Source organism: the organism of the source record quoted next, unplaced genomic scaffold (genome assembly GCF_019419815.1).
Source record: "Pyrus x bretschneideri cultivar Hongxiangsu unplaced genomic scaffold, Pyrus_bretschneideri_v1 Contig2, whole genome shotgun sequence".
In the NCBI taxonomy this organism is placed as follows: Eukaryota; Viridiplantae; Streptophyta; class Magnoliopsida; order Rosales; family Rosaceae; genus Pyrus; species Pyrus x bretschneideri.
The window spans coordinates 11,800,898-11,819,049 of record NW_025999501.1 but is presented as its reverse complement, the minus strand read 5'-3'; the positions used below and the strand labels follow the sequence as shown (position 1 = coordinate 11,819,049).

The following is an 18,152-nucleotide window of genomic DNA, read 5'->3' as shown; positions in this document are numbered from 1 at the left end:
ATAATAATGACGATGGTGATGTCATGATCATATAAAGTGGCCGATTTAAGATTTTAATTGTGGGAGGTTTTAGTGTTACAGGGCGGGAAGAGCACAAAAAAGTCATTTTATTCACTGAGATATTCTTTAAACAATTGGCGAACGTGCTGTCAGCCATTCTATAGCATAATGTCAACAAATATCAAATACTAAGGTAATTTGTTGAGTGATGTTGAATGGTGTTTACGCAATGTATTGAGATATATTTAACATAAGTTACATCAAATATTTAATAAGTATAAAAAGATCACACAAACATTCGGAACGTCCTCTAAAAACCTTTATATGTATATTTCTCGAATTTCAAGTTATCCTTGGACTACCTTGGTCACAGTGTAATCTCCCCCCCCCCCCCAACCACCACCCATATATGTGCATATACAACTGCGTATTAATTATTTTTCATTTTTATATTAACTGGACCAAATGCATGAGAATAACTGAGAACTCTCAGAAGTAGTTGTACAGAAACCTACGTATACTGCAGACGAACCTTCCTGGAAACTCCTGGATGGATCGATGACGGTTATGCTTATCTTTCCATACTCGAACAAAATCTTGAGTAAGAGCTATCCCTTCATAAAGTTCTTGCTTGCTAGATTGGGATGACAGGCTCACATGGAGTTGCACATGAGCATACGATCGTTTTTTGTTTTTTTGTTCTATTTTGTTTTTGTTGTTCTTAACCGTCGTCATATATTACTAACTAATTTTATGTTGGATTGCTCACATTTTAATGTGTATAGAAGCGTGCATTGTTTTCATTTGTCAAGTCACATATATATGGTGCCGGTATGAGCTTTTTGAGGCCCTAAGTGACACCGAAAAGAAAAACCCTAATTTATATATAGATAAACTTGAACCTGGTTTTGCAAGTAAATTCAAACTGTAATAAAAAATAAAAAAATAAAAAAATAAAAAAAGCCCACTACTGAAAAATGCCACATTTAATAACTTGCACCCTTTACGTTGAGAGAGGGAATTGAAGATGGGTGGGCATGGAAACAAAACCGCACAAACCACTCCGGCTTATAAGATAATTTGATAACTAAGATGAACGTTTATTAGTTATTCAAAACAAAACAAAACCTTATATATACATGAACTAACATAATTTTTTTTTATGCCCCTCGTTTTCGGGGACCTTAAGCGGTCGTTCTGGTTGCCCTACGCCAGACCCTGTCTTACATTACGATTACACACATGAAGGGTTCAATTGAAATGTCTATATCACAATAAACTGATTAGGGGGAAAGAAAGATTTTCATATCAACTATCAGGCTACTCTCTTGCTTACACGTACTTGGGTACGTTTATAATGCGACATATGAGTCGTACCAACTAGTTAGTAAGAAGCAAAGGTGACAAAATTAGGGAAGGTAGAAAGAAATTTCGTGAGATATATATACACTATTCAAGGACAAATATCTAAGTACGCCTATATATATATTTGTGGCTCGAGTAGATTCTCAATTGTGCACAATATTTACAGATGAATTCCAGCGGTCCAAAGTTTGAAACTGCGCTATCAAGGGTTGGATTGTTGAAGGTTTCTTGGTTGCTCCATGTAATTTGCTTATTTTACTGCATGCTATCATGTGTCCATAAACGTACTTACGTACGTATGCTCATGACCCTACTCTTAAGCCCAAGCTCTGAATTTCTGGTGCTAGTTGATTTCACAACTCTTAATTATAATATTTTCTTTGGAGGTTACTCAATTCACGGAGATTATTAAGCAACCAAATTTACATGTAATTAGTATTTTCTTATTCATAAGCTGATCTCTACTCTTTCTCATAGTCATTTTATTTTTAGTTTTTAGTTTTAATTTTTGTGGTGAGATTAAGGAAAGTATAAGGGTGAAAGGAGTGGTGAAGAAGAGGTGGGAGGGAGAGGAAGAAACAAAGAAGAATAAACTAAAACATGATCTTGAAAGTATAACGATTACAATAGTTTTTTGTTTTATATTTTCTGTGCATTTTCTCTACCTCTTCGATCATCTTTTCTCCTCTCTTTATTTGTAGTCTTGTGCTTCCATGATCAAGTAATTTGGTAAAAATTTCGAGGCCAAATTAATATATATTGTAATAAATGTGGAAAAATCTAGTTTGGTCTTTTCTGTTAAGAATAAGGGTGAGTATGGATTCATTCGGTTCAATTTTTTTTTTTTTTTTTTTTGTTAAATCGAAAATCAAACCAAGATTACTATTTGGTTTGTTATGTTTTTGCAATCTGTAAAGTAGAAACCGAATTCGGTTTCGTTTTTCTTCAACTTTTTTTCTTTTTCTTTATAACCTAGGAGAGAAAATGAAAAAAAAAAAAATCTAGAGAATAAAGCTTAGAAAATATTTGGGCCTCTCATCACATATTGGAGCTTTATCACATATTATTTACCATCGATCACTCCACACAGTCCAAAAACATGTCTTGCTCTCATTATGTCTTTGCTAGAATAGCCAAATAATTCCCAATAGTATATTTGCCCTCCACACGATCCATGTCTGTGGAACCCTAGGACTGAGCTTTCCACGAAGTTTCCTCCATCTTTGTGGGCACGTCCGTACACATCTTTATCACGTCTTCTCTCTATAATTGCATGATTTGTTTTGTACAGGAGCTCAGCTGGGACATGCATAAGATTTATATCACACTTCCGGATTAATAACGACGGAAATGTTGTTTTGGAATGTAATGTCACGTACATGGGGTGTAGGAACTGCAATTTCCACGAACTTTCCTCTCTATCTCTATCAGGGCAGAGGTGGCTTTTGGAGTAGCGAAAGGTGTAATCGCATAATGTTATGTACACTTTTGTTTATTCACTAGACAAAAGATACATATGACTGTAAATGTTGTTTCTAAGCTCAAATCGAAAGCGTAAAATTACACTTTAACATGTTTCGGAAATTTCATTTCATTAAGTGATTTCAAATGGGAAAGAGATAAATAAATAAATAAAAACATAAATTTAACAAATAAGAACAGAAAAGAAAAAAATATGAAAAGGGAAAAATTATCCGATCCCTAGTTACTAATGTTTATTGATTGAGACCTTATTAGTTTTCAAATTTTGATTGGAGTCCTAGTATTAATGTGATAATGAATTTACATGTTTATTACATATTTTTTAAAATAAAAATTAGTAATTGATTTAGGGTTTTAATACTTACACCTCTGTTAAGCTCCTAATTAATTTTCAATTCAAACATTTCCAAAATAAATAAAAAATATTAAATTAGAATAAGTTTGTACCCATTACCTTTTTATAAAAAGATTCTCAATTTTTTAATCTTAAATGCACCCATTCATATAATTTTCAATTTTTTTGCTCTTAAATGTACCCATTCTTAAATATACCAATTTGTTATATGTAAAATGTACCTTTTTTTAAATATAAAATGTACTTTTTTTTAAAATATAAAATGTACAAATTTTTTATATAGAAAGTACCCTATTTTTTAATATAAAATCCATTAAAAAAATTGATCCATTTTTAAACTTATATGGGTACATTCTTTTTTCGTTGATTTGAGAATGTATCTATGTCAAGTTTAATCGAAGAAATTTACTAACGTTATTAAGTCTAATATCTTTTTACAATAATCTGTACACATTTTGTCGAATAATTATCAATCTTCTCATATTCATGTTTTTTCTAACAATAATCTGTACACATTTTTGGGTGTTTGTACAAAGAGGATTTTTTTTTTTTTTTTTCGTGTACAACGATAAACAACAAGAAGTTCACATTCAAATCCGAAAATTATGAAAGTTAACCAAATACCTCTCCTTACAGAAGGCGAGAATATCACAAAAGGGGATGCATTCAATTGACAATTTGATGAATTCTAATGGAATTATAAACTCCCATGGAGTCTATGAATTTAATAGATTCATATATGACACGCCCCGATCCTGATGTTTGAAGGACAATGGGATGGCCACGTGATGGCCAACATCCGAGGTGACGCAAGCCATTTTATGAATGCATATACTGAGCCAAGAACATGAATGCATATAAATTTCGTGCATAACTACACAATGTAATATTCAAATACAACCTTAACAAAATAATATAATAAGTTCAACTGCCAACAAAATAATAGTGATAATGCATGACATATTCAGAGCATACTACTAATTCAGAATACAAGCGAAAGGTGTAACAGAAAATGCTACAACAATGTCCAAGCGGAAAGTAGGACACAAAGTCACTGGTATGGGAATGCCTCGTAGCTCGGAATACCTCGTTCCTAGGTCTTGATGGGGTGCAAAACAAAACATGAGTGGACCAAGTTGATATATAAGTAATACTAAAACAGTTATTCATCAATGTATTAATCCCCAAAGTTTATGAAAACTTAATAGTATAATAGGTAATAGGTTTTCCGAAAATCCTAGCATGCCATATAGCGTGCTTAGTAGTGGCATTAGAATCGCCCGAAGGCCTCCATTCGCCCGTAGGTCCCTACATCATCCGATCGAAGCCATATATATATCTTTATTCGCCCATAGGCTCCTACATCACCCGACCAAAGTCATATATAAATATCATTCGCCCGTAGTCCCCTACAGCACCAGACCGAAGTCATATTTAGATATCATTCGCCCGTAGGCACATAGTATGAGTAACCACTGAATAAGCACAATAAAAACATGAACTTAATATTTCCAATATATATGTTTATATCTCAATGGAGCTTAATAGCTCAAACATCATGTCTTAAATCATATTCATAGTATATAATCATAAATCTCCCAAAGTACTTAAATCTGATAAAGCATGATATTTCAATAATCATAAATCCAATTTACTCATCAACGTTTTTGAAATTGTAATCATAAAATCATGTTTTTCATGTATGCATTTCTAATAGTAAAATCATGCATTTTGGAAAGGGTCCACTCACAGATATTCTGCAGTTGAAGAGTTGTGCAAACTAGGGAGGATGGGGATGCCATTAACAAACGTACCTAAGCACATAAAGGGAAAGAAAAATTTATAAAACTATACTACAATGATTGAATTTCAGGAAACGGACATTATAAACGGATTCAGGACATCGAAAAACCTTAAGGGGAACATCGGGTACCCCTACGCGTCGTTACCCGCCGAGTTGGGTCGCTAGAAAGTTGGTCGGAAAAGTCATCGTCGCTGCCGTGGATGGTGACAGAGCACAGCACCTCCGATGGAGGTGCGTGTGCTCTACACGCAGGCCAACGCGCTGACTGGAATCTGGGTTGGGCTTGGTTTCTGGGCTTGGGTTTGGGATAGTGGGCTGGGTCTCTGAGTTAGGCTGGTAGCATGGCCTAAAGGTTTGGGCCGGTTAGCAGGTAGGTTTGGATCCAGGTTTTAGGGTTATCGGGTCGCCTCGATCTGGTTTCAGGCCATGGATCGACCGGTTTCTGGGCAAACCTTCAAACATTCATAACTTCTTCAATCTTCAACCAAATCAAGTGATACAGAAATGAAAGTTGTAGTTCTTAACGAGATGAAGAGAATGATACCTTACATGATAGCTAACTCGTCGTGGATTGGCCGAAAAACGCCTAGAAAGTGGCAGTGTTCACCGAAAAACTAGGGAAAACTCACTCCGGGCTATTTCTGCGTTTAACAAGCTTAAACTATTTACAACAAGCCTCGATCTAACCTTAAAACACATCCCAAAGGTTTCTAGGAACTTACCCACGTTAGAAAAGTCACGAAAGCCGTCAGAATTCTTTGGGGAATGGTGCACCGTGACTGTCACGGTTGAAGTATCGAGTTTGGCCTGGGGTTTTGAGGTCCAACGTCCAAGCCTTGAGTCTTGGGGTTGTTGTTGTTATGAGAGTGAACTCAGAGAGAAATGAGAGGGAAATAGCAGAGAGAGGGCACATGGATAGCTAAAAGGGAAATAGGAAAAATCTAAAAAGTAGGCGAGGGTATCTGGATAAGGTAGGGCTAAGAGGACAAGAATCCAAAGTAGGTCCCCTTGGTTTGCAATTTAAGAATGCATAAGACGAAACACAAAATATCCGAAAACGTTCGACGTTCGAACGTAGAATCTTCATTATACCTTCAAATTCGAATCCGTTCGTGCCTATGCATTCGTGACGATGAGTATGAAACAAATAAATTAATTAAATTAAGACTACACGTTTCGACGAGACGGTCAACAAAAGTCAACTCAAGGGTACAATGATAATTTCATAAATCCGATAGTATAAAATACGATAAATCGACGATGGAGATTCACAATATAGACTCCACATGAATATTAATCAATTCTTGTATTCTAAAAATACTCTAGGCAGCAGCCTAAACGCTAAACGATAGACGTCGATTTGGGGCAATTTGTTTACAAAAATCAGTGGGAGTTAGGCGGCCGCCTAGGCATCTCTAGATGGCTCTAGCTAGCGGCTCTAGGTGGATTAAATCTAGTCTTCTTCCATCACTCGCTCTACAACTCTTGCTGTCTTGAATTCTTGTCTTCTTCCATTGATATGAAACTAATGATTGTTTCGAGGATTAGCTGCTAAAATGGGGTTGTTAAAATGAGGTTCCACCCTCAAGAATATAATTGGAAAATCTTACCTTAATTTTCAAAACCTCACAGTGAGGCGAAGGTGAAAATAAATAGATTGAATGATGATTTATGTACGAATTTGCAAAACTAAATAAAAACCGGGGGTCACCCACGTTTTTTGTGAAAATTTCAAATGTTTTATTTTCGCGATATATTTTCCATGAGCATTAAGGAAAACTTTATAAGGAATTACGAAGTGGTGTTACAGTTTACTGAACAATAAATGTATATTTAGTGTAAAATTTAATCAGAAAACTAAATAAATAGGTGAAAAATATTATTGTGAGGCCCAAGTCATAGTTAAAATGGGGTTCCACTCTCAAGCATATCAACAGAATGTCTTACCTTAATTTTCAAAACTTCACGGTGAGGTGAAGGTGAAAATAAATAGATTGAACAATAATTTATGTACGAATTTACAAAACCGACTAAAAACCCATGTTTTTTTTTTTTTTTTTTTTTGTCAAAAATGCAAATTTTTTATTTTTGTGAAATATTTTTTGTGAGCATTACGGAAAACTTTATAAGGCATTTAGAAGCGAATTTACAATTTATTGATCAATAAATTTCTATTTAGTAGAATATTTAAGCTAAAAACTAAATATTTTTGCGAAATATTTAAAATATACTTGTGAGGCTCCAAACATTGTCAAATGGGTTTCTACCCTCAAGAATCCCAACGGAAAGTCTTACCTTAATTTTCAAAACTTCACGGTGAGGTGAAGGTGAAAATAAATAGATTGAACAATAATTTATGTACGAATTTACAAAACCGACTAAAAACCCATGTTTTTTTTTTTGTCAAAAATGCAAATTTTTTATTTTTGCGAAATATTTTTTGTGAGCATTACGGAAAACTTTATAAGGCATTTAGAAGCGAATTTACAATTTATTGATCAATAAATTTCTATTTAGTAGAATATTTAAGCTAAAAACTAAATATTTTTGCGAAATATTTAAAATATACTTGTGAGGCTCCAAACATTGTCAAATGGGTTTCTACCCTCAAGAATTCCAACGGAAAGTCTTACCTTAATTTTCAAAACTTCATGGTGAGGCGAAGATGTAAATAAATAGATTGAACAATTATTTAAGTACGACTGGGCGAGGATTGGTAGCATGGTACTGCTCATTCCCTATTCCAATTTATTTCTTTATTTTCTGCTTTTTTGCTTTTTCCATTGAGTTTTTCTTCATACATTACTTTATTTGAGTAACCACTATTAAATTCAAATATCTTGAAATTTAGGTTTTAAATTGTTGATTCCAATGTTTAAATATGAATTATAATAGATTTTTCACGGAAAAATATATTTTGAAGAACATGAGTATGATAATTTGTTATTATTGTGACATCCCACATCGCTCAGGGGAGTGATCCTTAATTGTATATTCCCATCCCTACCTAGCACGAGGCCTTTTGGGAGCTCACTGGTTTCGGGTTCCGTATGAACTCCGAAGTTAAGCGAGAAGGAGGCTTGAGCAATCCCATAATGGGTGACCCACTGGGAAGTTGCTCGTGAGTTCCCAAAAACAAAACCGTGAGGGAATGGTAAGCCCAAAGCGGACAATATTGTTCTACGGTGGTGGAGCGGGCCTGGGAAGTGGTCTGTCCCGGGCTGGGATGTGACAATTTGGTATCAGAGCCTAACCCTGGCCGCGGGTGTGCCGACAAGGATGTCGAGCCCCTAAGGGGGGTGGATTGTGACATCCCAGATCGCCCAGGGGAGTGATCCTTAAATGTATATTCCCATCCCTACCTAGCACGAGGCCTTTTGGAAGCTCACTGGTTTCGGGTTCCGTAGGAACTCTGAAGTTAAGCGAGAAGGAGACTTGAGCAATCCCATGATGGGTGACCCACTGGGAAGTTGCTCGTGAGTTCCCAAAATCAAAACCGTGAAGGAATGGTAAGCCCAAAGCGGACAATATCGTGTTACAGTGGTGGAGCGGGCTTGGGAAGTGGTCTGTCCCGGGCCGGGATGTGACAATTATGGTAAGAGAAACATTAGCAAAAATAAATAAAAGACTATAAAAAAAAATTAAAAAGGAAAAATCACTACGAAACTAGCGATTTACGATTTATTGAGTAACAAGTGTATATTTAGTAGAATATTTAAGCCGAAAAGTAAAAACATAAGTGAAAAATATAGAGACGTTAAAATAGTGTATATTATTAATTTTTTAAATTAGAGATGTTAAAATCATCTGTACGTGGGGCTTAAACAAAAAATAGCAAAATTTTGTTTTGTTAAATACCCTTTCACCCTCTTTTGGTTGATAAAGAGGGTTCTATTAATATGTAGTTTAGATTTAGATAAAAGAAAAATTAACAAAAAAAAGGTTTAAATATCTTTAAATTTAGGTTTAAATTGTTGATTACAAGTGTTTAAACATGAATTATAATAGCTTGCGGTAATGGTGAGAGAAATAAAAGAAAAATTAACAAAAATATACAAAAATAATTCAAATTCTTGCAAGTGCCAGAAAGTCACGTGTGACTCGCACCCTCAAGAATTTGAGTCATGTTTGTACATTTTTATTAATTTTTATGTTATTTCTCTTACTACTTCAACAAATTATCATATTCATGTTCTTCAAAATATATTTTTCTATGGGTGAAGCCCGACTCATTTTCTAAGCATCTGAAAGTTTGCCTCATTCTGCGTACACAGTGCCCACCTTGTCTTGTGTGCTTGGGTTTGCCTCATTCTGTATGTGAGGTGTCTGCATCGTTTTCCATGCCAGAAGCCCACCCCTTTTTGGATCTACGGAGCCCGCGTCGTTTTGGCATGCACGAAGCCCACCTCGTTTTTCATGCATAAAGTTTGCCTCAATTTGTGCGACGTATCCCACCTTATTTCTATGTGCGAGCTTGCTCGTTTTACTTACCAAAATCCCATCCTATTTTATGTGAGCAGAGTTCGCTTCGTCTTGTGTGCTTGGGTTTGCCTCGTTCTATATGTGAGGTGTCTGCATCGTTTTACATGCTAAAAGCCCACCCCTTTTTGGATTTACGGAGCCTGTGCCATTTTGGCATGCATAGAGCCTACCTCGTTTTTTGTGCGCAAAGCTTGCCTTGATTTGTGCAATGTATCCCGCCTCATTTCCATGTGCAAGCTCACCTCGTTTTGCTTGCCAAAAGCCCGTCCTATTTTATGCGAGCAGAGTTCGCCTTGTTTTGTGTGGCATGGTTCGCTTCATTTTGCGTGCGTTGAGCCGACTTATGTTTTTTGATAAAAATGCAAAATCTTTTTTTTTTGCAAAATTTTTTTCCTAAGCATTAAGCTAAACATTTTTAAGGAATTCGGAAGCAGTTTTACAATTTGTTGAGCAACAAATGTATGTTTAGTAGCATATTTGAGCCAAAAACTAGAAAAATAGGTGAAAACTATAGTAGTGAGGCCAAGAACGTTGTCAAATGGGGTTCTACACTCAAGAATCTCTACGGAAAGTCTCACCTTAATTTTCAAAACTTCACAGTGAGGCAAAGGTGACAATAAATAGATTGAATAGTGATTTATGTTTCTGATGAGCACTGAAGAAAACTTTATAATGCATTTTGAAGCAAGTTAACGATTTATTGAGTTTAGTAAAATATTTAAGCCGAAAAGTAAAAAAAATAAGTGAAAAATATAGAGACGTTAAAATAGTGTATATTTTTATTTTTTATTTTTTAAACTAGAGATGTTAAAATCATTTGTACGTGGGGCTTAAACAAAAAATAGCAAGATTTTGTTTTGTTAAATAGTCTTTCACCTTCTTTTGGTTGACAAATAGTGTTCTATTAATATGTAGTTTAGACTTAGATAAAAGAAAAATTAACAAAAAAAAAAAGGTTTAAATATCTTTAAATTTAGGAAAAATATATTTTGAAGAACATGAATATGATAGTTTGTGGTAGTGGTAAGATAAATAAAATAAAAAAAGTTAACCAAAATGTACAAAAATAATTCAAATTCTTGCAAGTGCCAGAAAGTCAAGCATGATTTTGTGGCAGCCAGAAAGTCACCCATCAAGAATTTGAATCATGTTTGTACATTTTTGTTAATTTTTCTTTTATTTTTCTTACCACTTCAACAACAATCATATTCATGTTCTTCAAAATATATTTTTCTATGTGAGGAGCCCGACTCATTTTCTGAGCACCCAAAAGTTCGCCTCGTTCTACGTGCACGGATCCCGCCTTGTCTTATGTGCCTAGTTTGCCTCGTTCTGCATGTAAGGTGTCTGCATCCTTTTACGTGCCAGAAACCCACTTCTTTTGGGTCCACGGAGCTCGCATTGTTTTGGCGTGCACGAAGCCCGCCTCGTTTTTCGTGCACGAGCTCGACTCGTTTTGCGTGCCAGAAGCCTGCCCCATTTTATGTGAGCGAAGCCTACCTTGTCTTGCATGCCATGATTCGCCTTATTGTGTGTGAGTTGAGTTCGCCTCATTTTGCATGCGTCGTGCCCACCTAACACCTATGTTTTTTGACAAAAATGCAAATTTTTATTTTCACAAAATATTTTTCCTGTGCATTAAGTTGGACTTTTTTAAGGACTTCGAAAGTAGTTTTATAGTTTATTAAGCAACAAATATAAGTAATGAGGCTAGAACATTGTCAAATGGGGTTCTACACTCAAGAATCTCGATGAAAGTCTCACCTTAATTTTCAAAACTTCACAATGAGATGAATGTGACAATAAAGCAATTAAACGGTGATTTATATACAAATTTGCAAAACCAACTCAAAACCTTGAGTGTTAACTCATTTTTTATTTTTTGGTCAAAAATGCAAATTTTTTATTTTCTCAAAATATTTTCTGTGAGCATTACGGAAAACTTTACAAGGCATTTGGAAGTAAATTAACGATTTATTAAGCAACAAATGTATATTTTGTAAAATATTTATGTGTAAAACTCTGGCTGGTCTATTTCTTGATAATCAGAACATTTGATGTGTCTAATTGTCCTAATTGTCATACAAATTAAACATTGTACTTTATTTTCTTTATTCGGAAAATAAGTGCCCGAGAACATGTCCGTCTTAAAGCTTGAATACTTTTAAAAATTAAATAAATAGATTAAAAACGCTAACCGTAAATGCTAGTCATTTTGACTCATGTTGAGTGTGGTGTCTGAAATTGCTACTCGTAATGTGAACAAATACGAAACTAAAATGGCTACTCATACAATCATCCGTTCCCAACGGTTATGTTACATCAAGGGCGGTTCCAGAGATCCAGTTTCCATGGGTGCAAAGGATTAACACGATTACAAGACCAAACCAATTTGTAACACAAGAAGTCAAATAAAGGAATATTACATACAAAAGGGGGAAAAGCAAACGGGGGTGGCAGCAGCGGAACACTGAACTTGCCACTCCCCCTGCACTAACACAACGCAAACTCAGATGATATTCGCCTAATCCTCCAAAACCTTTCAACAGTAGATCAAACCTAGGCATACGCATCCGAACGTTAAAGCCACTCCGAAAAGAGATTATAGAACCGGGAATTCCAACAGCTACAAGTGAGTGCATGCTGTTCCAGAGAGAACGTAAATTACGAGGAAAGTTGGAACCTGCCGCTAGGTTTTTTTCTTCTCCATCCCTGAAATTTTAAACCGAACATACTTTACTCTTGGAAGCACGTGGAAAAGACTAATAAACCGAAGAAAAAAAGAATATACAGTTAGAAAACGTACAAAAGCAGCATAGTACACAAACGTCAGTCCCGCCAGGACAATAAATGCAATTTGGAACACATTGTACCTGTAATGCAAATACCAAAGTGTATAATCGATATCAGTAGAACATACATGCATGTCTAATTAGAATGAATGCTGTCCAAGAGAATAACTCACTTGTACAGATATCTAATTCCACGAAGAGATTCCAAGGTGTGACCAAATATTTCTTGTGCTGCAGTTGCTTGAGCATAGTATGCAAATGCCGTGGAGCAGAACTGAATTACACTGAAACAGTGGAAACCAACAATAATTACGATTGTAATTCTAGAAATCTTCAAAATTTTACGGAACCATAAACATGCAGTCTTCATCTAATATGTAAATGAGGAACACAAAGATACAAACCTGATGGAGCTAAGTAGTATAAGTCCCACATTAAATAAAAATGAATTCATTAGAGTAGCACCCCACCTGAAACGAGAAAATTAAATTTATGAGCAACCAAGTCTTCTGGTGATAAAACAATGGAGGTGTAAACAAACATTATTGAATAAGTAGGGCCAGAAACAGAAACATCATTACTTCATCGGATGAATTGTGATGAAAACTAATTTCAGCCCAAGCATCATCGCCCCAGCAATGACTGCAAGCAGAAGGTAGAAGCAGAAGAATGCAAACGCAACAGTGCCTAAAAGACCTGATGAAGAACATAAGCAGATCAAACTCATATTCATTCAGAAGAAACTATAAAACGTAGAGCAAGAAAAATGTATTCTGAAAGTACCCCAAACATCATCCAGCTTGATGAAAACTTCGTTCAAGAAAGGAGAAAGCGGAGGGCTAATCAATAGATATATGATGATATGAGCAATCCAAGCCACTGAAACAATCAATCTGAAAAACAAAGGCACAACACAAGGTTTCAGTCTGAATAAATCATCAGAGAGTCATTAAAGAAAGTGTGACACACAAGAAAACAAGAGCTATGGTAGTATATGCTATGACAAAAATCATGAATGATACCACGTCATAGCCTTAAAGAGATTAAGTATTCCTAACCGCCCAAGCTATATAAATGTTACCGCATAATCAAGCTATATGGGTACATCACCTGCCTACAGTGAGCACCAACAAAAATAAATCGTAGTGAAATGCATATATTATACTTATAAGTTACAACAAATGCTTAAATTTCTCTTCCACAAACATAATGTTTCCTCTTCCTTTTCTGAGACGTTCTGCACTAAAATATCCATCCCATCTGAATCTTCTCAGGAAGCAAGAGCTATTTAAATCATTGAGCATATAGAGTTTACAATAATTAAATGGACAACATCAGCACTCACCCTAAGATTCCCAACACAAGTTTTGCCAAGTACCCAAGAACTGTCATAGCCCAAGTAGTCTCAGCCTGAAATGAGGCAGGAAGATTAGAATAGAAGAGAGCTTATATATGGAATGTACAACAAGTCACATGTGAATGCCCCTTACTTTCTCTCCTTGAGGATACACCTCTTCTAAAAGTTTTACATCTTCTTCTAATTGAAGCAACTCCTGCAAGGTTAAGCAAGCAAAACTTTTGATGAGATGGTTAAGTCGTCAAACAAAACTGAAAAAAAAACTGCTGATGCCTAACTGTGAAATAAAAATTCACTTGCAAAATTTAATTATACCTTCTCTACTGCCTTTACATTTTTACGCCATTTTCTACCCTTAGAGCCGCCTCTTTCTTCTTGATGAAGCGCATCAGCTGCTTTCTTCAACTCTTTTGCTTTCTTGCCCAGTTCAGTAGCTTCCTAGATTATAACAAGAGAAACTACCCCATAAGCAATCACAACGATCTTCATCACCTTAACACTTGATAGAAAATAAAGTAGTACCTTGATATACTGTGACCGAGTAATAACAGCCTTTGGACGCCGAACGAATGAAAATATGAGTCCCAGCGGTAGACAAGCAATGCCAACACCACCGAATATCTGGATGATAAAGAACATTGGAGATTAATTATATTTTATACTATATAAAAGAAGGATAGGAAAATACGATGTCTGTATAATATCTTTGTTGACTATACACACACGCATAAAAATTTAACACATTCCACACAGAGACATACATAATATGTATATACTATATCCATATGTAGTATCTTGCAAAAGAAAAGAGGCAGTCTAATCAACTCCTGGTGGGGGCATGTTGCTCCCCTGGACCATAGCCAAGTTATCCAACACATAGTTCTCAAGATTAAAACAAAAGAAGCTGATCTCTTCTCATCATTTACATTCATTTATCTAATAAAGGGTAAAGACTCCCCAGTTATCACATGCATATTCAATAACAAGACAAATATGTGAAGATTCCGGTAATGAACTTACAGTAAAAAGCACGGATCCAACAATGGTAGCAAGAGCAACGACATATTCTGGAAAGGTAGCACGCATTGTCCATGTTTTCTCTGACGTATCACTTGCAAGATATGCAGAGCACTGTAAGGACAAGAGAAGCAGGACAGAAAGAAACCCAATATGAGTAAGAGGACAGAGTTGATTCAATAATAGCCCAATCAAACACATGTGACAAGCTCATACCGCCTTTGCACCGTTTATGCATTCATTATTGCTAGAAAATTGAAATGAACTGGGAAAGGAAGTTGTGGAAGAAGAGAGGTGCCTAACAGTAAAGTCCACCTTCCCAACTAGCCCTGATAAACAATCAAAGAGTAAACACATGATACACAGAGTGTTCTAACAAAACATGTACAACAAAAATCAAAATGTAACCAAACAAATGCTTAAATTCGTAAAGCACAGTTGTCGAAAAAAGAACAATTCTTTCAATGCAAAGATAAAACGTTCAGATGAAAATAACAAGTGAAGGGAACTAACCGTATAAGATTCCGAGCACGAGAGCGCAGACAACGGCGGTCACCGCAACCCACAACAACGCGCTTCCAATCCGTTTTCCAACACTCCTGAACACAAAAACACAAACCCAATTCACAAATCAACAATGTCAAGCTATTCACAACAAACATCTAACCCGCATTAACGAAAAATGATAACTTTGACAAAAAACCCTAGAAGTACCTACTTGTCCTGGTCTCCTTCGTAGTAGAACATAGCGAAGGGGATGATGAAGAACACGAGCACGGCGTCAAGGATATAGATTGCGAGCCACAGATCCTTCATCGGAAGAGTGAGATTGCACGCGCCATTATAAATCGCGTGGCGACACGCCTGGCGGTTGGCCACGTCGGCCGGCAGCATGAGTATTGAAATAGCGGCGACGGAGAGCCCCAAAACGACGACGAATTTGGGGAAGTAGGCCTGGTTCTTGTCGTCGGGGTGCTGGTAATTGACGAGCAGGTAGACATTGAAGACGAAGACGATGATGCAGAGGATAATAGCGACGATGACGAGCGCGAGGTTGAAATCGCCCATCGCGGCGGGTCGTTTCAGCTTCTCTCGATCCGAAACGAATCGAATCGGAGAGATCGAGAAGGGGAATCAGGAATTAGGGTTAGGGATTTGAAATTGCACGTTCGAGTGATCGCAGATCTCTGTCGCTAGTTCGAAACGAAGCAGAGAGGGGAAAGGGTGAGGGTCGGTTCCGGGGAGGTGGTTTGTTGGGGAGGGAGAGTAGGTTAGGTCCGTTTTGACGTTGGAGTGAGAATTACGGTTCTGTCCTTGAAGAGGTCGTTAGTTACGGTGTGGGAAGGGTGGCGAGGAAGGGCGTTCGGGGGTTTTACTGTAAAATGAGGAGGGGCGTCCGTGGCAAACAACAAACAAACAGGCTGTCGCACTTCGAGGCGAGAGGCCGGTTCGAGACATGTAAATAATCGCTCGAAAGCTCCGCGGCGAGGAAAGCGTGTGACGTCTTCACTTAACGCGAGAGTGTTTAAACAAAAAATGTGGGACCATCTTTATTTTGTTTTACTTTAGGGTTAATTCATATTTGCTCCCTAAACTCCTTCAACTCCTTCATTTTTTTCCTTCTACTTTATTTCGTCCCGAATTTGATCTCATTGTAAAAGTTGACAGAATAGCATATGACCAAAAAGCATAGCCGTTGAGGGATGTGAACTTATGCGTTCGAGTTTCATAGATCTTTGTCGTTGATTCTAACTTTGATAATACAATTTGTAATATCGAACAAGGACTATCGTTACAAAAGTTGATAGAATAGCGTATGACCATATTTTACAGGGCATCTTGATAACATCAACACTTTTTGCTCACCATCCTCAAATAGTAATAATGTTCACCACCTTATTTATCACCGTTAGATGAGTTTGAATTTTGAGATTTGCATCTATCTACTACACGAATCTCAAATTCACACTCATCTAAAGGAGATAAATGATACAACATCGCTTATGATGGTGAGCCAAATACTCTCAAATATGTGACGTCTTCACTAAACGCAAGAGAGTGTTTAAACAAAAAAGAAGGGATCATCTTTACTTTGTTTTAGTTTAGGGTTAATTTCATATTTGCTCCTTAAATTCTTTCGGCGCTTTCATTTTGCCCTTCTAATTTATTTCATCCCAAGACGATTCTAACTTTTGATAATTTGGTTATTAATGTCAAACAACGATTGTCATCTCAAAAGTTGATACAATAGCAATTGACCATATTTTGTAGTACATCTTGAATTCTCGATAACTCATCTACTAGACCAGAACCAACTTTTTTCTTCCCATGTTCGCCCAATTTGAATATAAATAATTTGTATGAGAAAAGCTCTCTCCTCTCTCTTCTTGAAAACACGAACAGAGATAAGAAACTCTGGTGCCGGCCCTAGCCTCCCTCAACCCCCCCCCCCCCCCAACAAAAATGAAAACCCTTTTTTCTCCTCTTCCCTTTTCTTCTTCCATTTTTCTCTTATTTCAATTTTCTTTAGAGCTTTGTTTCGGTTTTCTTTGAGCTTTGGTCTTAATATTTCCTCTGAGCTCGTCTCAAATTTAGGATTCTTGCCCCTTCCTCAGCGTTCATCACTCTTTTTCCACCCTCCCTCTCTTCTAGGTGTGCCTTTGCAAACTCAAACCTCCATCTCCCCCCACATTTTCCTTCTACATCACTTCCTCATAATCCATCTCCACCCCATCATGTGCTCTGATCTACGTGCTCCAAATAAAAAATGGATGCCAAATCCATCTCCCTTGCTCACTTCCTCTCCCTAGACCGGCCTTCCGGAATCCCCTTGAGGCCAAATGTTCTGTGGCTTTGACCAAAGTAAGAGTAGTTTACATACCCCTTTAGCCTTACCTTTTATCCATGTGTTACTATTGTTGTATATATTTGCAGGAATTGGTGAAAGGGATTTGGATCATGTGACTATTTCTTAGTCATGCGTTTTCAGTGATGAAATCTGGTTGTGTATTTTGTCAAATTAACCATTCAGTCATTTATCTAGTGTTGTTACTTTGGTGGCTACTGGAAAGACGTTCGTGACAGCTCTCTGCATTTGGAAGATAGAGATTAAGGTTTTAATTTTTGTTTATTTGCTTATTGGGCTGGCTTTTGTTCATTTGAATTCTCCAATTATATTTTAGGTTATTTTACTTTTCTTTGGATTGTCGTGTAACTTTTTTTGTACTTAATGAATGTTACAACAAAAAAAAGATAAGAACAAAAAAAAAAAAAACGGTGCCTAGGAGTGTAAGCATTAATGCGAAGAAACATACAAAACCAACCAAACCCAAATTGGTCAATTTGATCTGAAATTATTTTTTATCGCCCCAAAAACTGACATAATCTTAAGACATAATTTGAGGACGAAAAAAGTTTGAGATTAAAGTGAAATAATTACTAAAATTCAGGGGACAAATTCATTTAACATTCTTGATAAATTTCCCCTTTTGTGGGGTT

The 18,152-nt window shown here is 36.4% G+C and overlaps 1 protein-coding gene across 1 annotated transcript; it reads right to left on the bottom strand.

Annotated features, from left to right (window-relative positions):
* Positions 1–11,747: 11,747 nt before the first annotated feature.
* LOC103966335 (LIMR family protein At5g01460) lies at positions 11,748–16,000 on the bottom strand. Its single transcript, XM_009379490.3, has 14 exons — positions 15,373–16,000; positions 15,168–15,253; positions 14,871–14,983; positions 14,658–14,768; positions 14,160–14,258; positions 13,953–14,075; positions 13,771–13,833; positions 13,626–13,690; positions 13,064–13,173; positions 12,862–12,976; positions 12,685–12,750; positions 12,454–12,564; positions 12,295–12,361; positions 11,748–12,200 (listed from the first exon to the last, which is right to left on the bottom strand). The coding sequence occupies exons 1-14, from the start codon at positions 15,720–15,722 to the stop codon at positions 12,153–12,155; spliced, it is 1,527 nt and encodes a 508-aa protein (XP_009377765.2). The 5' UTR covers positions 15,723–16,000; the 3' UTR covers positions 11,748–12,152.
* Between the last annotated feature and the right edge of the window lie 2,152 nt (positions 16,001–18,152).

Bases quoted from the DNA above. Each gene is read 5' to 3' on its own strand.
- LOC103966335 (XM_009379490.3), bottom strand. From the start codon at position 15,722: ATGGGCGATTTCAACCTCGCGCTCGTCATCGTCGCTATTATCCTCTGC. The intron at 14,984-15,167 runs GTTAGTTCCCTT...ATTGTTTATCAG, and splicing joins CGTGCTCGGAATCTTATACG to GGCTAGTTGGGAAGGTGGAC. The intron at 12,565-12,684 runs GTTTGTATCTTT...CCACTGTTTCAG, and splicing joins ATACTACTTAGCTCCATCAG to TGTAATTCAGTTCTGCTCCA.